This window comes from Stenella coeruleoalba, assembly GCF_951394435.1.
Source record: "Stenella coeruleoalba genome assembly, chromosome: 20".
NCBI lineage: Eukaryota > Metazoa > Chordata > Mammalia > Artiodactyla > Delphinidae > Stenella > Stenella coeruleoalba.
Window position 1 is genome coordinate 30,504,205 of NC_137166.1, and position 21,796 is coordinate 30,526,000.

General features: G+C 42.1%; 1 protein-coding gene across 5 annotated transcripts in view; it reads right to left on the minus strand.

The window, feature by feature from the left end:
* Positions 1-21,796, minus strand: part of FTO (FTO alpha-ketoglutarate dependent dioxygenase) — a 374,781-nt gene that overhangs the window by 141,127 nt on the left and 211,858 nt on the right. For 2 of the 5 annotated variants that reach the window (XM_079907100.1, XM_079907105.1), the window contains exon 8: positions 21,356-21,480. In XM_079907100.1, the coding sequence (XP_079763226.1) occupies positions 21,356-21,480 (125 nt within the window). Of the gene's footprint in view, positions 1-1,334; positions 18,527-21,355; positions 21,481-21,796 lie in introns of those variants that run through there. The other 3 variants (XM_079907103.1, XM_079907102.1, XM_079907101.1) reach the window with 3 other exon arrangements.

The following is a 21,796-nucleotide window of genomic DNA, read 5'->3' on the forward strand; positions in this document are numbered from 1 at the left end:
CAAAAGATAACCTAAGGACAGGACCCCTGAAGCAAACAACGACTTCCTAGGAAACAAATCTTAAATAGGGTAGTTTAGAGATTCTCAGACCAAAGAGGAAAATGTTGGTGATTCATGGCTGTATTATGCCTCCATTTATGGCATTTCTGCTTGCCTCCAGAAAATAACACCAGTGATAATGTGTTCTACATTCCAATGTCTTCAGGGTCTTTCCACCCTGGTGCTCTCCTCAACCCTACAAGGTCACACCTGACACCTACTTCTTCCATTAATTCTCCTCTCCTCCTCCGGGGACTAGGTCTGCTTTCCTTGCCACTTAGTAGCTGCCGCTGCCTACTCTATTTGAGAGGATTTTCTCCCAGAGACTGGCTTCATAATAGGCCACCATCTCCCTGGAGTTCCCTTTCTTCCCCACATCCCTAAACACAAACACACAGATCCTTCTGTTTTGACGTTTTAGCACATGAACAGCAAGTGACTGAGCAAATGAGAGAATGAATACATCATAGGGCTATTCAAAAACCCGTAACACTTTTAGTTCGAGGTTAGTGGTTTTTAGGTTTTGACGCTCTTCTAACATGTTAAATTGGTTTCAGTTGAAGTTCTGTCCATAACCATCTTTATTTAATTTTCTCTGAATTCAGTTTTATCATCTGTAAAATGGAGGCAGTGGTACTCAACCTCTGTATGATTACCGGGAGAAATAAACACAAAAATACTTATAAAGGCATCAACACAGAGTAGGTGCTCAATACTTGCTGAGCTCCATTTTGACTCCTTTCGTTCCATAAAAACTTTCCCAACTCATAATGACTACTTATTTCAAAGAGCTCATGACTTACTTATTAAGGCTGATGCCATTTAACCTGGCATTTATCTCACAATCAATTCTGTCTGCTTTCTGATGACTACCTTAAACCTCGATTAGAAGACCTATCACAGCACTGGACACATAGTGGAAACTTTCCAAATGCTTTTTAAATGGAATTTGGATCCATTTCTATTTGGAGACAGCAAACACCATGATGAAATGAAATCTCTACCCCAATCCTAAGATCTGACCCCTCCTGCCTCTCCAGCCCCATCTCACCTTCTTCTCCCCTTGGTCATGCTTCTCACCCTTACTCCTGCTTGGCCAGGTTTCCTCAGCTCCCTAAACATTAGCCTCTGCCTTCTCCTTGGCCCACTAACACTCTGAGCTTTGCTTCAACCAAAGCCCCTGCTGCCGCCCTTCTGGCTCAGCAGCCTGTGAGTTTCATCGTGAAGGCTGCAGGGAGGCCAAGCCGAACACCCTACCCCAGCTGAAACGGCTCTTTACTCCACCTTCTGAAATTTTGAGAATTTTAGCCCTTTCTCGAACCTGTAACAGGGCCCTTCCTGGATGCACGCCCTTTCTTGAGTTCTGCACTTCATTTTTAGGGCAGCCTACCTCCCTTTGACCTTCTTTTCTCTTTGACCTTCACTGATCAGTATGTTCAATGATAGTTATCTCATCATCCCAGGTTTCAAAGCTGGGCAAGGTGCATCATCTTCCCTTAAATGACAAGGTAACGTTGTTTTGTTCCAGGAGAAGATTCAAAACCCTATCCACACTCTGAGGTAGGTTCAGGGAAAAAAAAAAATCATGCTTCTTTTCGAATGAAAGACCCATCCACACATTGTTATGTTTCTGACACAATCCTTGAAAGATGATGTGTCTTTGCCCCCCAGAGAAATCAGAGAACTATGAATTTCCTTTGGCGGTGATTTCAACAACTCTAACTCAACTAACTCCTTAATTCTTAAGATGTGGTCATGTAGATCCATTTTTCCCCCTTTCCCCTTGTCTCTTTGGTATTCCAAAATGAGTTAGGGAGAAAACTGTGAACTTTCTTCCTATATATCAACAATCGATGAACCCCTTTTCCTTGACAAGCATTAGAGTCAGCTCCCGGGCACTACACTTTCTATAGGACCTTAGCCTTCGTTTTTAAGTTTGACGCTATGGGTGAAGGAAAAAAATGCAGTTATCTTACAGATGTGCATCGGGGGCAGCTACTAAAGGGTATTCTACTAGCTCAATATGGTAAAAGAAATCAGCCATAGCTGGCACCATCACACATTGTTTCAGAAAAATGCACTGTGGAGAATTGACACTGTACCTATAATTTTAAAAGATTTGCTCATTTAAACCGACCGGCAGCATTTTCTGCCACATAATGGAGAAATTCACAGGATGCTGGGCCCCTCATGGCTTCTATGGCTATAAAAGCCCCTTCATGCTGGATTTTTTATATTTGGTAAATTAATAGTTTACTGTTCTAAGATTCCTGCATGTTTATATTATTGCTTTTCTAACATAAAAGTTTGTAGTTGTTATGGAAACATATGGTAACATTTGCTGCTAAATTTTAAATGCATTTTCTACCCCTGTTACACACCTGAAATGAAGCCAAAAACTCTCTTTGCTTTACATTAGGCTGAAATTCAAACTGGTCTGGATGACTATAAATGGTTACTGTTTGTCTTGGCTCCTACCTGTATCAGATTTAGACTGAGGAATCTTAGGGAAGAAATTACACGGGATAAAATGGATATTTCTAAATTACAAGTCCTACAATTCCAGTGGCTCCAAATATCAGCTTTCTGTTTCATCTCAGCCTGCCAGAAAGAAAATGGTGGGGCTGGACAATAGAAGATGGACAACATTTACCCTCCAGAGCCAAACGCTTCTTGTTTTGATTATCCTGGAGGAGGAGGCTGCCGATCCTGATGAGTTAAGTCTTGTTAGCAAATTAAATGGCTGTAGATTACAATGGTGCAAGGCATGAGTTTTAGCCCCTGGCTTCAACGTGAAATGACAAGAGTACACATTCTTTCAACCCATTTTGTTCTGCAATTTTCCTCTTTGAGCACCTCACAATTCTCAAGTAATTGTTCATGATGACTCCTGGCCCTTGGGGATGTTGGCTTGGAAACTTTTACTGGACAGTTTTCTAAGTGGCCCAATTACCCATTTCTCCGCACCTTAACACCTCACCCAGGTAAAGTTTCCTTGTGCAATGTGACTAGTCATAAATACTACTAAAAAAAAAAAACGAAGCACTTTGGCTCAGAAAAATATCAGATGAGAATTCTTGCCGGTTTGAGCATCTTTCTGGAATTTTAAGTCAAGATAAACCAAGAGTCACAAAAGAACGTCAAATGTACACATTCAGTCTTGCTCTGGGACCTAGGAGACCTAATTCCTACTTACATCTTGGTCCTGAGGGCTTGATCTTCTATTCATTTCATTTGTTTAAGAGTTGAGATTAACTGTCACAGGTTAACTCTCTCTCTTTCACCATGCTACTTGCTGAAGAGTTCCATTTTAAGTTTAGGACAAGATTAGACATTGTTTCTATATATTTAAGTGAACGGGTGAAAGAATTATGATGCTTTTCTAAGTATGGAAATATGAGAAGTTGCCAAAGATTTTTTGCTCCCTAGGCCCTTGTTTGGTAAGTAATAAGTGACATCCCCTAATAGTACATATGCAGAGGCTTCTATGGCAGTAACTGAAAAAATAGGGTTATAATCTTCCTGCCCCCGCTTTTTCATTCATTCAAATAAGGAATTTCAAGTTCTAAGGCATCTGTTCAAGCATCCAGGATGCTAGCTAAGCCAAAGGCTCAGAATATAGACAAAGCAGTAGCACAGGTTAGAGCTTTCACAAAACATGGATGACTACTGCATTATAATATTATACATATATATATATATGTACACACACATATATATACACATCATATAGATATGATATATGCAAATTAAATATTACTTACATTATATATATAATTATATATACTGTTACATGTTTTCATGTTTCTCTACCTTTCTTCTTTAGAAAACAGACAGAGGAAAATATTTCTTAACCCATCAAGATGTAGAAAAGGCAATGATTAAAAAGAAGACACCAGAACCTCACTGCTTGGGCTCAAGTCCTGGTTTGGTCACTTACAACCTGTGTTATCTTGGGAAAATTCCTAGCCTTTCTGGGTCTTAGCTACCTTAATTGAGGTAACTTCTGAGTTTCAAGCTATCCACATACAGGTTGGCATGAAAAGTAAGCAAAGGAAATATGGGGAAAACACTTAGAATAGTTCCAAGAGTCATTAGAAGTTAGCTGCTATTATTAATGATGATGATGATCATCATCATCTACTTCATAACAAATAGCATAATTATGATTAAGATACTTGTTTCTTAATCCCTTCAGTTTGTAAGGTCAGCACTTCCCAACCTTTGATGATGTGATCCACCATCATGATTTTCCGCGATATTCATGAACCACCCTACACTATTATATTCCCAGAATTTTTCTTTAAACCAACTTAAAAAAAGACAACAACTTAAAGACAGACTTTAGTCCTGTCCTCAACAATATGACTTGGGAACCATGGATCCAAATGTCAATCACACTTTTCTAATCTAAAGCAAAATACCTAACCTTTAAAATACAAAGTATTCTTCGGTATATTACAAAATCATCTTCTGTGCCACCTGTGCACTGTGTGTTACACTTCAGAGGCCTCTGGGCGCGGCCTTGGCACATTTTCGAAGGGCACACCTCTGCATGAACTGGGAGACACCTCAGATTTGACAGAAACCACCACCACTATCTGCGTGGACAATACACAGCCTTGTCAAGGGACCGAACGTGGGTGACTGTCGCTAAGCTTACTTCACTTAGCGCATATTCAAGTCTGAATCCTGTCTCGGTGCTGAAGGACTGAAAAGAATTCCCTTTCATTAGCCTAAGTCCCTAGTAATGCGAGCATTGTGCCGATGGGGAGACCGCGAACAGGGGGAGGCCCTTGTGAAAGAAAAAACGACGCTATACGCGAGAGGTCTCCTCCAATCTCTGCAGGCCGGATTAAATGTATTTTGACCCCGTGCTGACCCATTTTCCTGTGATACATTTGGTACAAGAAAAGATTAATTACTTATGAAAATCAGGCGAACATCTCTACAGCAAATGTATTATCACTGTATAGGACAGGACATAAAGGTTTGCACTTGTACCATTAGCTCAGCTATAATAAATGAGATGCTCTATGTGATGTATAATATGGTAAAGAGAACACAGCTGTTTGCTTCTGTAGGAAGGTGCATAGGTGCACTGCACCTGAGTCTGCAAACACTTAATAAGCCCTCAACAACAAAGCTGCATCCCTCAGAAGAGAGATGGCTGAAAACCATTATCCATGGATAATTAACTATGTCAGGACACTGAGGTCCTAACATGAGGTCCTCATAATTCCCCACTAAGGGAAGGACAGTAAAGCATTATTATAATATATTACTGATATTTAATAAGAAGACTGTTCTATTTGTGTGTTATTAATGCAAGCTGTAAGTTACAGCAGCATTTGAATTATTCTTGGTTTTTCTGGGCGCTGTATCCTGAAGGGCAAAGCAGCCCCTGGAGCTGAAGAGCCGTAAAGAAATACTTCCATTTGGGATTAAAATTTTAAAGATATAGTTGCAATTTGTTCTATTTATTTTCCCTCTGATCACATGAAGATATCCATGATGGACATTTATCACTGGAAAAGCCATCGCTAAAATGACCAGTGTTAAGGAGGTTCAAAGTTACATGCTGGTAAAACATGTCTAGTGGACTCCTTTGATCTCGAGAAGAGTCCATCATTTTGCTTTCTCCAAGTATCCTGGTCATTTTGAGACTCTCCCCTGTAGCACAAAGTATTTAAATTTCTCTGTAACAAGGCTCTTTGACGCCTGAAGACAAAAGCATCTCTCCATTTATTAAGATGACTTCCTACTGTGTGGGGCTGTTTTTTACCTCATAATTAAAATAGCACCTGAACACGACCATCTGTGAACGCAGATTAAGTTTTTACAAAATGTGAATATCCTTTCATTTTTGTCTGCCAAATTCCTCTAAAACTCATACATAATTTGTGTGACATAGCCTCCCCCCCAAAAAAAGCTTAAATAAACTTCTACTCCAAAAAAAAAAAGGAAAAGTAGTTAGGGTAAACATTTTGCCTCTCACTGCAACCTTCCATGCGTCAATAAAATCCATAAATTAATGTACAGCTCTGTAATTTGCTCAAAGAACGAATGAGCTGTCAGTCTTTGCTTTCTGTTTCTAAGATTCTGTCAGTTTATGGCAACCCAGAGACACAGTTTGCCGTTTAATTTTCCTCTTCCTTTTTCAAATACACACATTTTGGAAAAGACGTTATTTATACAAAAGGCTGCCAAGACACTGGGTTAGGATAGATTTGGATATACAGACTATTTCACAAGCTGGTCTTATTTAACCAAAATAAAGCCTCTTTGGGAGTCTTTTGTACAAACTGCAAATCCATAAATGCAGAGATTATAAACATTGATACAGACATTTCTTCCAGAGGGTTTTCCGACCTGATGTTAACTTTACATTAGAAATTCATGTTTCTTTAGAAATGTTGGCTTATTTTAGTGAAATGGTTCCTCTGGTAGAGTTGGGGCTGTGATGTCAGCCGGGTTCCCTTCTAATAACCCTTATGAAATATTTACAATGAAATTGAACCACGCATGCGTAACAGCTGACTTTCGCGGCAGCCAAGGTTTAGGCTTACCTTTTTCCTTTTATTCAAGGAAAGAAATCGTTTTATGTTTTCCTCTTCTCCAGAAGATCAAACCCACATGTATTTAACAACTTCCCTGACCATACCTCCATGTGGCCATCAGTCTGAGCAATGAAACTGAAAGATTATTCTGACCACATGACATCTTTGTGCCATGAAGGAACAGCTGGGTTCCCCCATGGTGGAGCTGGGGATAAGGCATACACTCGAGGGTGTAATAGGAGAAATGGTGATCACCAGCAGTGGAGTCCCTGCCCTTCCTTCCTGAGAACCAAACTCTTCATTGGATTCCAAACGGCCAACATTTTTGCAGACGCCTTTTTTATGGTGACAATAAGCACCGTATACCCCTCATTCACTTTCGAAAACTCTCATATGCTTCCTCAGTAAAAGGAAAGATGAAAGACTGCCAAGTTAAAGGCAAAAAGTACGTGCAAACATTTCCTCCAAGCAAGAACTGACATAGAGCAGAACAATGTTACAAGGTCGCAGAGGCAGTACCCAGACTGCATCCTGGTCTCCCGGCCAGGGTCACTGCCTCTCTTCTCTAAAAGTATGAGAAGGTTGCGGGTATTTTTCACTCAGAGCAGGCAGGACTTGCATTCTATATCAGAATCCTAGCCACCACACCATCTAGTCTGCAGACATGTACTGATCAGCCTGAATAACAGGTACAAATCTTTGAATTACTGCTAACATTCAAATCATTAGGAGACTTCATAAACCAACACACATGATCTGAATTTTCCCCTTCTCTTACAAATGTAGGAGACCTAGTAACACAGATCCAGCCTCCTTGCCGCCCACTTCAGATAGGGTGTGAACTTCCCCATTCACTTCAATCCCACCTCCCTGCCTTCATTCATCTAGATTATCTGCCAGGCCCTGTTGACATTTGAGTCTGCAACCTCTTGTCTGAATTCACTAGAAAACTCACAAGTACCCAAGTATTAAGTTGTTTTACCGTTTTGAGAACGAAGAACAGAAGAACACTTCCTTGAGAAAGCCCAGTGGCTCTTCGGGCATGATCTCACCATTTCATGTGCCCTCCTAACTCCTCAAAACCAGGTCTCTCCAGAAAAGATGACAACTCTAATTCGAAAAAATACATGCACCCCAATGTTCACAACAGCACTATTCACAATAGCCAGGACATGAAAGCAGCCTAAGTGTCCATCAGCAGATGAATAGATAAAGAAGATGTGGGATGTGGGGGGGTGTGTGTGTGTGTGTGTGTGTGTGTGTGTGTGTGTGTGTGTGTAATGGAATACTACTCAGCCATAAAAAAGAGTGAAATAACACCATTTGCAGCAGCATGGATGGACCTAGAGATTATCATACTGAGTGAAGTAAGGCAGACAGAGAAAGACAGATACCATATGACATCACTCAGATGTGGAATCTAAAAAAATGATACAAATGAACTTATTTACAAAACGGAAATCGACTCACAGACAGAAAACTTATGGTTACCAAAGGGGAAAGGGCAGGGAGGGATAAATTAGGAGTTTAGGATTAACAGGTACAAACTACCACATATAAAAAGGTAAACAAGTACCTACTGTATAGCACAGGGAACTATACTCAGTATCTTGTGATACCTATAATGGAAAAGAATTTGAAAAACAAATATATATATATATATATATATATATATATATATATATATATATATATATATATATAAACTGAATCACTCTGCTGTACACCTGAAAATAACACTGCAAATCAACTATACTTCTACTTAAAAAAAAAAATCACAGTACCTAAAAAAAAAGACAAAAACAAAAACCAGGCCTCATTCTCTCAGTCATGCAGCCCAGGTATAATGGTCTTCCGGGCCCTTGGTACAAAGGCAAGTACCTGTGTGAACACACAGAACATGCTCCAGAACACACAGGGAGAAATCAACAGCTTAGGGAAGGCCTACTTTACCTACCACGCAGAGCTGTCACCCTGCACCGAGACGGCCCTGTTCGTGTTTGCTTCACTCAGACTCACCCTGAGATTGCCACATGCACGCATAGTTTCTTAATACGCCCTCTCTGACTTTTCTGCCACGGTCTGTTTTCAGTGCTGCTGGAAGATGCTGTGCTTAATACGGCTCCCAATTCTCAGAGGCCCCCTCAAAGCTTTTAAAGCGAGCATAACATGCGGAATTTCAAATGAAGAACCAACAGCAGAAAGATCATTTACAGTAACTATACAAACAAGCTAAATGAAAGGCTTGTGTTCAGTCATTAAAAATAATAATGCCAAAACCCCGAGGGCTGAAATGTAAAGCTTCTACTTAGTGTGAGGAAACAGAAAAGGAGGGTGTTTATTATCCCAATAAGAAAACCTGCTAATTTATTTAGTAGGCAATTTTAGGAGGACGTTTGTTCACAGCGAAATCTCACTTGATCAGATTGGATAAAAAATAATAACCACAAAGAAAATGCCTGTTGAAGCCAAGGGCTTTGGCCAGACGGGCATCACCCGGAGAGGCCAGCGCGAGGCTGCTGGGAGGCACGGCCCCTGGTGCCTCCCGCCTCTCTCCTCCCGGGCTCTCCGGAACCAAGCCCAGAGTTATTTATAGAGTTCTCTCTCTCACACTTTGCAGATGATGCCTAACATCAAGACAACAGAGAAGAGGCGAGGTCTCCGGACCTGCCCGCCTACAACAGGTTTCTGTAAAGTAATGAATACAGACAGCTTGGGGACCGTTCACCTGTGCTGCCTGCCTCTTCCTGCCTGCAAAGTGGAACCACCAGGGATTGGCAGAAGGTACTTGTCTGACAGGGCCAGGACAGCCTTCCTCCTCAGTGACAGCCTGGGCCTCCCCTCTTAAACTTGACCCACCGTAATTCCTTCACAATGCGGCAGCGAGGCAGCTGACAGTAGCAGCTGCAGCTCCTAAGCGAGATGGATGGAATTTTCATAACTGGTTCCCCAAGTTACATTTTACCTTCAAGATAATTTATGAGCTGCTCCGGAGCCTTGAAAAGACAATATGCTTGCCATAAAATTAACTGTAACAGTCTTGTAGGTTATAATTAACACTGGGAGGGTAGCACCAACTGGATGAAACACATGGCATAATTGATGGTGAAACTGGAAAGGGGGCAAGCTAACAGTATCATCACGGCACACGCCGCCTTAGCAAAACCGATACTTTCCAGGGGTTAATTACAATCGCCTTCCAGGTCTCCTGTTCTGGGAGGGAAGAGGCCAGAGCTGGCCAGGGAGGGGGGGAGATTTTGCTGGCAAGGCCACGGGGCACCTGGACACGGATGCAGAGACTGTCGGCAGGCTGGAAAGAGAGGCAGGCCGAACCCAGAGCGGGCCGAGAATCTGGGAAGGTGCTTCCCAGAGTTCAGACCAGGCCCTCCACAAGCCTGCCTCGTAGACATGACTTCATTTTCTCAGTAAACTGCATCTTTTTCAGTGAAGATAAAGATCTGGATAAAAAGAAGGGAATCAGAACTTCCAAAATGCCCTCCCAAGGCTTACGATATTCGTTCAGAACACAATTGAACTGAAGCATTTCAATTTAACGTGGGCATATCTTTGTAAAAACTCGAGATGGTCCACTAAACCTCAAGTTTATTAAACTACAAAGTAGCACCCTGTCCAGAGAAGAGGATGGACACAAAGCTAGCAAGAAAAGGCGTGTCAATCACTCCCCTCTCGGAAAGAAACACTAAACTATCCCTTTCCTGAATGGACACGAAGCAGCCTGAGCTATACCACCAAAACACTTAATATTCTAATCACACCAGAATCACTCAAGTAATTTCAAGAAGCAATGTTAAGGTGACTGATCTATTTTTGTTGTTTGATTTGTCTGTTTTGTTTTGTTTTGTCCTGGGACAAGATGGTGAAAATCATTCTGATAAATGATGCAACAGTGTCCCCTACAGGCCGACAGAGCTATTCCTCACCCCCTCCGCGCCCCACCCTGCCCTCACTTCCTCAACTGGAAGCCAGAGTTAAGCTTTTATCTAGAACCCGGAATACACCTGACAGAGGAAAGTTGTAAAATACACTGGGGACACCCCTGAGATAAAATAAAATTACTGCTCTTCATGTGCGGTAAATTGTTCCCCAGGTATAAACATACTGTACAGCGGTGATTAACCCATTATGGAGAAGATAAATCCTACCTGTCCAGCCTAAGGGAATCTACTCCAATCAGCCTTGACTATAACCCGGCTCCGAAATTCCTCCACTTAGAGGATTTATAGATTCTTGTAGGCTAAACTTTGATGTTCTCATCTGGGCCCCTACACTCTTCCACCTCCTGAAAGATTATAACCAGTATACAAGAGATGACATGGCTACAAAGGTAGTAACTTTCCTTTACAAGATTTCTGGTAGCGAGATTTATAAAGTATGAGCTGGAAACTACTTCCTCAGAGAGAGAGAGAGAGATGCCTCCACAACTAAAAAGTGTGAAATGTGTTTAGGTACCAGAGGAAATAAACATTTACAGATACACGCCTGCCTATCTCCACGCGGGGAAGGATCCTGGGAGGTTTCTAACCCTTACACTGTGAGACCCAGGTCAAGCACTACGAGAACACGTGAGTGGCTGACAGAGAGGAAAGCCTTGCTACTGCTCCGGCTGCGGCCACACAGCAGAGGTCTGAGCTGGTCTGTTTTGGCTTCAATTCCATCTCCACTACCTACTAGCTGTGCTGCCTTGGGCAATGACTCTGCATCTCTCTGCCTCCCTTTTCTCACCTCTTCGAGCATTTACGACTCTGTCCGGCACTTGGTGAGTTCTCACTAAATGTTAGCTGCTAGTATTGCTAAAATTAGGACAACTGCAGATTTCAAGGACGGTGGAGGTAGAAAGGTAAAGCCGGCAGGAGTGACACTTACCCCACCTTTAGTGACTCCCTGGGATCTAACTTAGAGGGTCACACCTTGTCAGAGCTGGAAGACGTCTTCGAGGTCACCTGGATCAAGCCACTTCTTGTGTAGATGAAGCTGCTGACATCCAGGGTCTGTGACGTGCCCAGAGGCTACAGCCAGCTGGAGATGGGATTCAAACTGGTATTCAGACCTCTGTCAATTCAATGTGACAGTCCTTACTTAGGACAGGGCCTGACACAGGATGAGCTCTGTCTAATGCTCCTTCCTTCGCCAGCTCAGCAATATCAAGCCCATACCATGAGGCTTGGGTTTTACATGGGGGCACTCTCTCAAAGGAGAGGCCAATTTGGGTGAGTCTGGCTCGGACTGTTATTCACTTGTTTGCTGTGATCTGAAGAAGAGGGGTAATTTTTATTGAGCACCTAGTATGTGACAGGTACTTGCTCTAGGTGTTTTCCATGGAATCCCTTAATCGGCCCTATGGAATAGGTTCTATTATTATCCCCTCAGGCAAGTTACAAATGAGAAAAATTGAGGTTCAGAGGGGTTAAGTAACTTGTCAAGTTCATTGTAACTTTCCTGGGGTCACAGAAGTGGATCCAAGATTCAAACCCAAGCCATCTGACTCAGCATCTATGCTCCCAACCTCTATACCATATTCATAAAATTTACTCTGAAAGAAATCATTTTTTCCCCCCATTTAACATGGAGAACCCTCTGGAGAGAAGATAGCCCAGAATTTATCCTATGACCCATAATCACATATAGATTTTTCCCTTATTTCTCACTCACACTTGGAGACGGGCAGCTCTTGCCATCACAGTCTCACAATGGAGCAGGGCTCCTCACAAAGGTCAGGCATGTGATGAGTCGCACAAGAACACTTCTGGAGAACTGGCCACTTTCATCCCTGGAACAAGGGTTTCCCCCAAATCCTGACTTAATCTCTTGCATTGCATTATTAGACTATGCTGTTTTCTCGCCTAGTGAAGTGTTACTCAGCTCTATAACCTCAGGGCCTACAATAGTGCCTGGTACCAGGTAGGCACGCGACAAATATTTGTGGAATCAGTGCATGACTGACAGCACACTCACAGTAACCATGACCACCATCTATCAAGGCTTCCTTAAAGTGAAGACATTTAAGGTGACACATCTTTTGTTTTAAAGTCACTGGGAACACAGGTGTGGACTATCTAAGGAGAAATTAATGCTGTGGACTCCCAAGGACGGCGAGCCTCAGAACCCTGATATTCCCTTAATATCTCACAAAGCTGACCCACTAGAACTAAAGCTGCAAGTTTCATAACAAGTGATCACCTTAGGAGGAGGATCGGGAGAGAAAATGTTATCTCTATCTCAACTGAATAACTACATTTTGGTTCTTCCGAGGGTTTCAATGGGCAGGACATGGCAACTACACGCATTTTTTTTTAAAGAAACGTTCAGAGTTCCACTTAGGAAAACACTTTTTGTCATTCCACTAGAACAGAAGCTCCATGAGAGAAGAATTCTCATCAGTTTTGCTCATTGCTGTGTTTCTAACTGCCTGAACAGTGCTTGGCAAATAGCTGACACTTAATAGGTATTTGTTGAATAAATAAATGAATGAATCCATGTTTTCTCAAAAAGTTGAAGAAGCACTGCCTCTAAGAAACAGCCAGCAGCCACTCATAGTCAGAAAGCTGCCAGGAGCGGGGCTCATACCGAAGCCTGTGTGTTGATTTTATAAATGAGATGCGCAGAAGTCAATTGGCTTTTGTCCCCCGTAAAACTGTTCAAATAATGACAGTAACAATGGTAATAACATTAACAACACTTGCCTCCTTAAGATAAGTTGCTGTATCTTGGAAAAAAGGTAACCCTATCTCTAGACTCATTTAATCCTGGCTCTAAATTTATACAATGTTTCAATTCCTACACATTTATGAGGAGGTTTTATGGAGTTATCGGATTTTATGGAGTCATCTGGTTCAGAGACACAAAGGACATTCCTCTGCTAAGGGCAGCAGAAAGCAGAAACTGCAATTATTACAGGAGATGGGGCAGATGCATTAAAAAAGAAAGACATGGATGGCAACTAGCCGGCCAGAGCCTCCCTGCTGCTCCCTGGAACCTTCTTTGTTTACCCCTCACTCCCACCCACAATGCTGCACACAAATTTAGCTCATTGCAGGAGACAGCTACTGAACTGGAAATGCCACAGCTTTTGGTCCCCAAATAACCTGGCCTGAAGCAGCAGCCACTCTCTGTGGCATGAATGACAGCAGTTGACATGGTCAGATGACTCACCACGTGCTGTCTCAGAACATAATTACATCAGTCTCATCATCCCATAGCCCATCCTCAAGGCTGGTGGTTCCACTTTTTGTGACCACAACTTCTAGGATGGAAAACAAATTCTGGCCCCAATGCCTAGCCGCCAAGACTGAGCTCATCACTGTACTGATACCATCAGAGCCATATCAGGATGTCAGCAGATAATCAGCAGGGAGCAGCTGTCCTTTGAGATATGGACTCGAAGCCATATTTAGCCTCAGCTTTGTCCCTCCTGGTCTGAAACCTATTCCTTTATTCAGAGAAATGCCCCTAGGGAGGCCTTTCCCCCTCCCCCTGTTCTTCCTTTCTTCATTCATTCTATTTCACTTCCAGGAAGGGCAGGGACTGAGGAATGGCTGGCTCAGGGAGGAAACCATGTCTTTTTGTCCCGGACCCAGCTCAGTTCCATGCTGTTCACTCCTGGGCTCTTCCTCAAGTACCCAAGTCAGCCTGTGCCCATGGCACCCTTCCTCCCTCATGCTGGAAGCAAGGGTCAGAGGTGCTGTGTTGGGAGTTAAATACCAGAGAAGTGCCTATCAGAGAGCTCTCCTTACATCCAGTTTCAAGTTTTCCACCGCTGGCAGTGTCTCAAACGTTCATTCCTCTTCAAATTAAGAAGAAACACATATATACTTATAAATACAGGAGTGGGTTGAGGAGAAAGCTGCTTTTATTCAGTCAGCCACTGAATCAATCTGAGTGCCAGGCACTGTTCTAGACATAGGGGATGTGAGATGCGCAGGCAGCAAGGATGTGGCTCACACAGGGCACCGTTCTAACGGAGGAGACAGCTTAAAGTTATGCTGTGCACAGCCAAATACCCAGTCTCAAGGAACTTACATTCTGGTAGGAGAGACAAAAATGCAAACACAGAATCAAGTACATATATAATACATGTTGGGTTACTCCTCCTCATAAGCTTCTATCAAACTATAAGTTCCTGGGACGAGACTCCATTGCTAAATCATTCTTCCGTTTCCCACAGTGCCACACACAAAAAAGAATGGACATCTGCATGCTAGCCATTGTGTTCTTATTATTCTCCCCTCGCCCTCCCCTACATTAAACTATAAATTATTTCAGAGTTGAGACTGTTTCACACTCATCTTGCCACTTCGCACAGCATTGAACACAGTTAACTTGTACATAACAAGCGCTCAGTAAATAATCGTTTATAATTGTGAAACTGGACTGGGCCAACCTGTCAGTTTTGAATAGAACTCAATCCTGCCAGGAGACAAGAGGAGAGACCAGATAACCATGGAGAAAACAGTAGTGTGCTGGCCTGAGAACCAGAGTCGACCCACAGAGTCATTTACACAAACCGTTAGACTTGTTGCACCCAGATCAGGGTTCTGAAGCTGATTCGCTTAGAAAAGTAAATCCTATTCATTACCATGTCAGGGTTATGACAACTAGATTTTGGAGCCCTAACAAAGGTGTCTAAAGTGGATCCATCCTGGAGGTAAGGGGTGATGGCTGGGGCTGTGGAGGAGAGCAAGATGGTCAATAGGAAGATGTTTGGTTGTTTTACTGGTCTAGAAAAGTTGCTAACTTGGCAGTTTTTTTGAGAAGCCAAAGCCCAATATGGGGAAGACATGTCTTATAAAGACGTCTAGGTCTAGAGAATTACTTTTAACTCTTAGAAGGAAGTAGTTCTAAAAGCTTTGCTAAGAAACCGCCATAAACATGTTTAAAAAACTTTTCTCAGCACCATTCTAAGCTCCTTGGACCCAAATGAAGTTGTCTACTACGGGAATACAGTAAGCCCTGTTTGAGCCTAGAAGTTAGGAACTTAGGTGGAGAGTTTCCACTTAATTAGGCTACATTCCTATCCAGTGTGCAATGCTCAGAGATTCTACAATGAAAGAAATGAAAGACAATGGTAGAAGGGAGAAGTAGGGGGTCTACAGAAACAAACAAAATATGCACGTGGGCCACCTGCAAATAAATCAAGGGCCAGGCCTAGCCCTGGAAATGGAGAGATGGGCACAGCTGCACACTCATGCCAGCTTCGTCTGGAACTCCATCCATCTTATTAGTCAGATACCCCTAATAGGCTCGTGACTTCCTTACCACTTAAGGGATAAGTCCTTAAGTCTGTCATGTTTTAAAATCTCCTAATAAAAAACTAATGGTGTTAAACAAGCACATGAAAAGACACTCAACATCATTAGTCATCAGGGAAATGCAAATCAAAACCACAATGAGATAACATTAGGATGTCTGTAATCTAAAAAAGGTAAAAGGACAGGTGTTGGCAAGATCGTGGAAAAATCAAAACCTTTGTGTACTACTGGTGGGAATGTCAAATGGTGCAGCAGTTGGGGATAAGAGTCTGGCAGTTCCTCAAAAAGTTAAACATAGAGTTGTTATGTGACCCAACCGTTCCAGGCCTAGGTTTATACTCAAAGGAAGTGAAAACATGCCACTCAAAAACTTGTACATGAATGTACACAGCAGCATTATTCATAAGTGCCAAAAAGTGGAAACGACCCAAATGTCCATCAACTGACAAATGGATCAACGAAACGTGTTCTATCCATACGATGGAATATTTTTTTGGCAATACAAAGGAATGAAGAACTGATACATGCTACCATGTGGATGAACCTTGAAATCATTACGCTAAATAAAAAAGCCAGATACAAAAGGTCACAAATTATATGATTCCATTTATAGAAAATGTTCAGAACAGGCAAATCTATAGAGACAGAAAGTACAACAGATTAGACAGAAAGTGGTTGACAGGGAGTGTGGGGAGAAGGGGAACTTGAGAGTGGTTGTTCACAGGTCCAGGGTTTCATTTTGGGGTAATGGAAATGCTCTGAAATTGAATAATGGTGATGGCTGTTCAATCTTGTGAATATACTAAAAAAAAAAAAAAAAAAACCACTTAACTGTATACTTTCAAATGATAAATTTTATGTTATATGAATTACATCTCAATTTGGCTTCTCAAAAACCCCCGAATGGCCTGGCTTTTGTCTTATTTTTTGTATTTGCACCTTACTGAGCAAAAATTTAAAGGAGAGTGCTTTAAAGGTAAAAGGCACAGTTCGTTCTAGAAGCGTTCCTCAGCTCCCCGAGTTATCCTTCACCCAGCTTTCTGCTCACTGTAAATCCCCATGGACATACACAGTTGAGTCAAAACCTAAGATGAAAAAATGCTCCCTTTGGGTAATGTTTAGAAGGTTTTTATTTCTATTTTAAACACGAGAATTGTCTGGGTGAGGCTTGTATGATATAGACAATAGAGTTCAACATAAGGGATTTTCAACAGTACGGCAATGCTAGACTTCAGAGACATCTACAGTTAAATACTTTCTTGGGAGGGCAAGAGCAACATGCCACTCTGTTGTGGTCACGAGGGCTCCACCACTTTCTTTTCCACTGCTTTTCACAGCTTCTTTCTAGGAACTTGCTAAATTCTCATCCCCAGACAAATTCTTAAATTGGCCGCTGAGCACAGTTTAAGAATTTGTCTCATACACAGCACCTCACACGGTATTTTGTATATAGTAGGCATACAAAATATACAAAAATATTCATGGAATAAAATCGTTCTCTTTCAGAAAGTAGAGGCATGGCACGTGCCCCCGAAGAAGAGCACGGAGATTTGTGAATGCCAATGTCACTGGTCAGAAACCAGGACCCTCAATGCCCACAGGAAGCTGGGAGAGAGCTTTAAATAGATTACTCTTATCCATTAACAAGTAAGGGAACATATAGCTTGTGACCGACCCATTGTTGGCACTAATCAGCATCGCAATGATGTTTCTTTGAAAAAGGAATAAAGAAAGGAACAGACTATCTACTCAATTAACATTAGGTGCTTTCTTATTTTTTACAGAAGAACTGCCAAGTGTGGTAGTAAAACAGTGCAAGAGTCACATGTATATTAAGTATCGAAAAAAAAGAAAAAAGAATGTATAATCTTCGGTGGCCAGATGCTGAAACAGATCACAGCTTTTTTGTAAAGCGTTTTTGCCAGTGTTTGACTTAGTTACATTCTCTAGACTATGCACGCAAGCAGGAAAAACATAATTTGCTTCTCATTGTGACCTGTGCAAAATAAACAAAGGCGCTGATTTTTCCTATTTCTTATTTAGAAAAACAACTCAGGCCTGGACATTGAACTGTACCTTTTCTTTAGTGCACTTTTCAAATGATAATTTCTTCCACTGTCACCATTAAATCTTAATCCATTCCAGCTCCTTGCATGGGTCACTGAGTCTATATGTACTGCTGTTATTTTAAAATGTTTCCCCTTGGTAGGGAAAGAGGGGGAGAAAAGATGCTGAGGGCCAGATGGGCCTCTTCACAGTTCATTTATCAAACCTAATACATCGGGCTCCACCCTCCTCTCACTCACTACTGCGGTTAAACTTCCATATAATTTGGTAATCATTTTCATTATCAGAGAGTGACCCTAAAGCAGCCTATCCGGAGACACCCAGCCCTTGCAGCTGCTCTTTTTCTGCCTCTTCCTACAGTAGACCCTAAGAACCTCCGAGTTTATTAGCTGCAGGCTGACCTTTGGGCTGCAGAGGTCAAGAAGGGGTCAGATCAGAGGGCTTGCCCAGTTCTTTAAAAGCTATAACAAGCTGTCCATCAGGCAGAGTGGACTGTATAAACAAAGCCAAATCTTCAGAAATTCTGTACCACTTCTGTTAACACTTACCCTGCATTCACACGGCTTCTCCCGAAGTGCTTTGGATCATTCAACTCTGGGGAAGTGAATAGACAGCCCTAATAAGTCTATTTGGAGAGGGTTGTTTATGGGATTACTGGGCTTGGGGAAGGAAACCCACAGCACTCAGATGTGCCTCTAGAATCCCAGGGTTGTGTGACACTGTGACAAACTCAGTTACCCCAAGTCACGCAGAATTGACACTTTCCTCCAAAAGCTAAATTACAGGGAACATATGCTTTCAGTTTAAGAGACTTCAGTGAGTCCCAAACAATGGCTCGGCTCCTGGCCGAGGAGAGAGAGACAAATGTTTTAAAACCAAGTTACAAGTTGCACTTAATATAGTCTCCCTAATATCGTTAACATAAATGAACCTACTGAAGTGGGGGGAACCTTTACTACAACAGACTTATACTAGAGCGACCGCCAGCTGTGAAGTCTCAGGTGACCTAAATTTCTCGAAGTTGTACTCTTCCTAATGCGTTCTCTAACGTGCAATATCAGGTAATTAGAGTCATCTGCATTTAACTTTCAGAGGAAAACATTTCTATTATCTAAATCTGAAGGATCCCCTGATAGCTTTGATGAAAGTAAAATACTGTAACCCACTGCCTGGCCTTCGGTGAGCGCTAATTATTATCTCTCAAAGCACATTTTTCCTTGTGTAATTCCAAGGTACACAACAGGCCAACGTCTGAAACACTGGCAGCTCAGTCAGTGCCGCAGTGGGTGTTTTATAACTTTCACCACCACACGCCCGATGGCTACTCGAGGCGATGCCCGATTCCAGACGGCCAGAGGAAGCTTTGATGAGGAAAAGAAAGGTGGATGGTAACTGTCTGTTTATACAGACGATACGGATGAGTCTTTTAGATAGGTCACCGGGATGGGAAACATCAAATGGTGCTGGTGACGGGGCAGGGGGAAGGATTATGGTTATTTAATACTCTGAGGACACTTCCTTCTGAGCTCTCAAGACACCACCCGCTTGAAATCTTCTTTCAGGTGTTTAGTTTTAAGGAGGTCTGCAGAGTGTCAGCTGCTAAGCCCTTTCTTGTCTCCTCCCCTACCACAAAGGACTCGGGAAGTTTTGTTTCAGATGCTAGACTACATCAACTTCAGCTCTGGCACCAGCTCCTGATTAAATTGTTAGCAGTTAAGGGCCAGAAATGCTGAAACCAGACTCCTTTTAAACAGGCCATTTTGGCCACGCTGTCTGATGAGTTGGTGTATAAGGAAATTATTGTTAACAAACCAAACGCACTCAATAGAAGACATCCATTCTCAACATTTCCTCTCGCTGTGCTGTCTTTGGAGGGGTTGGGGGATGGGAGAGAGTTTACAGGGGGCTCTCTCTCTCTTTCTCTCTTCCCTTCCTTCCTTCTCTCTCTCCACCCCCCCCCCCCACCTCTTTCTTTATCCCTTTCCTATTTAGTAAGAACACCAGGGAAATTCCCTGGCGGTCCAGCGGTTACAACTCCACATTTTCACTGCCGAGGGCCCGGGTTCACTCCCTAATCAGGCAACTAAGATCCCACAAACCCCAGAGCGCAGCCAAAAAAAAACAAAAACAAAAACAGAAGAAATCACCAGGGGAAAAGATATAAAAGGTCAAAGAGAGAGAGAAGCCTCTTAGATGTCCCCTCATGGATATTCCGCTATTTAATAGAATATCCATACTTGAGTGAATATACATATTTAAACTGTAATACAAAGAAAATGTTAAAATTAATTATTGAAACTTCAATTGAAAGTCATTTCATGACTGTAGTTGAAACTGTCATTTACCCTGACCACACTACAAATAAGGGGGCAAGGGGAGAATGTCACTGGGAATTTTAAAATTATGGTTTCAATGCAAGTCTAAATTCAGAGACAATACACATATGTGAAAAAGCAGCTTTCTGATACCCAATTCGAAGGGACAGTTCATCCTCTTAACTGTCTCCTTCCTTGGAAAATGCTCCTCTTCAGGCTTGTTCAGGCAAATCTATTTTTATGAGAATTGTTACTAGTAAAGCCATCAATGATTGTAATTCTGTGGCATGGACTCATCTGGAGGATATCATGGCTATCAATAAATGTTCTTGACTCCCAGGCACACAGAATTTTTAAGCATCGAATAAGACTCTGACACAAAATCCAGCATCATTTTCCTGATTCCTCTACCTCTTGCTTAGAGACAGACGGTAATTCAACAATACACATTATGCATCTGAAGGATAACTAACATTTGAGGGAACTGGTTCCAGGTTTCTACCAACCAACCAGCCGCTGTGCGAAGAAGAGCAGGGTAACGTGGCATTTAGTATGCAAGCACCAATTCTGTAAAACCTGATGGTCTGCAGAAACTTGCTACCAGTTAACAGCTTTCTAACCACAGCTAAGTCCATGTGCAAAGAAACTGGGCTGAAGCCAAAGTCATTTCTATTTGGTCAGTTCTGAAAATGGGGTTGTTGAATAGACTAAGTTCAAGCGATCTGCCTCCCGAGTGATGTAAGAGTACCGTGTGGATTTCCCAGACATCTGCTCGAACTAAACAGCAATGCTCGTCTTTTAGATGGTTGATTAAAAGGGTTCTCCAACATCAGGTACTTAAATTACCGTACTCTCAAGATGCAAACATTTCTGCTAAATGTTCTACTCGGGGATAAATCATACATGCACACAGATGACATCACGGATCATTACAATTAATGTAGGTACCATGTGTAGGAAAGCTAACTTTGGCTGAAAGCATCTGTAACTTGCTTCTTTTTCGTGGCCCCTCCAATGAGAGGGATGAGACCAGCTGTCAGGAAGGGCTTAGCCAAAGAAAGCTCTTGTTTTCCAGGGACAACAAATCCCATTTCGTAATAAAACAAACCTGGCATGCCATTCCCTCCTCAGGTTCTGGCGAGCGGTGAGTGTGGCAAGGATGGCCGTCAAGATCTCATTCCTTTGTTCTACAGGGGTCCCCTCTCTTCTAACTTCCCGAAGCACAGCATTTGTCTAGAAGAAATGATCCCCCAAAAGAGAAAGAGAAAGTAAAAAAATTAATAATTAAAAAAAAGCCCATAAGCAAATAAGGACAGTAAATCAATGGCTTTTTTATTATAGTTCCCCTGCTAACAAATCAATACAATAAATGATGGTCAAAAATGGCCAGCATATATTTTGTGTTTAATCAATGTACATGGCACACAAGGTAAACTCTAAAGCTCCATTGCCTTAAGTAACACATCAAGATACTGTGCGTTCTCGTTCTAATTTTCTCAGTGCACCAACGACTTTTTTATCCTGGGAACTGCCTACCACGAGCTATTAT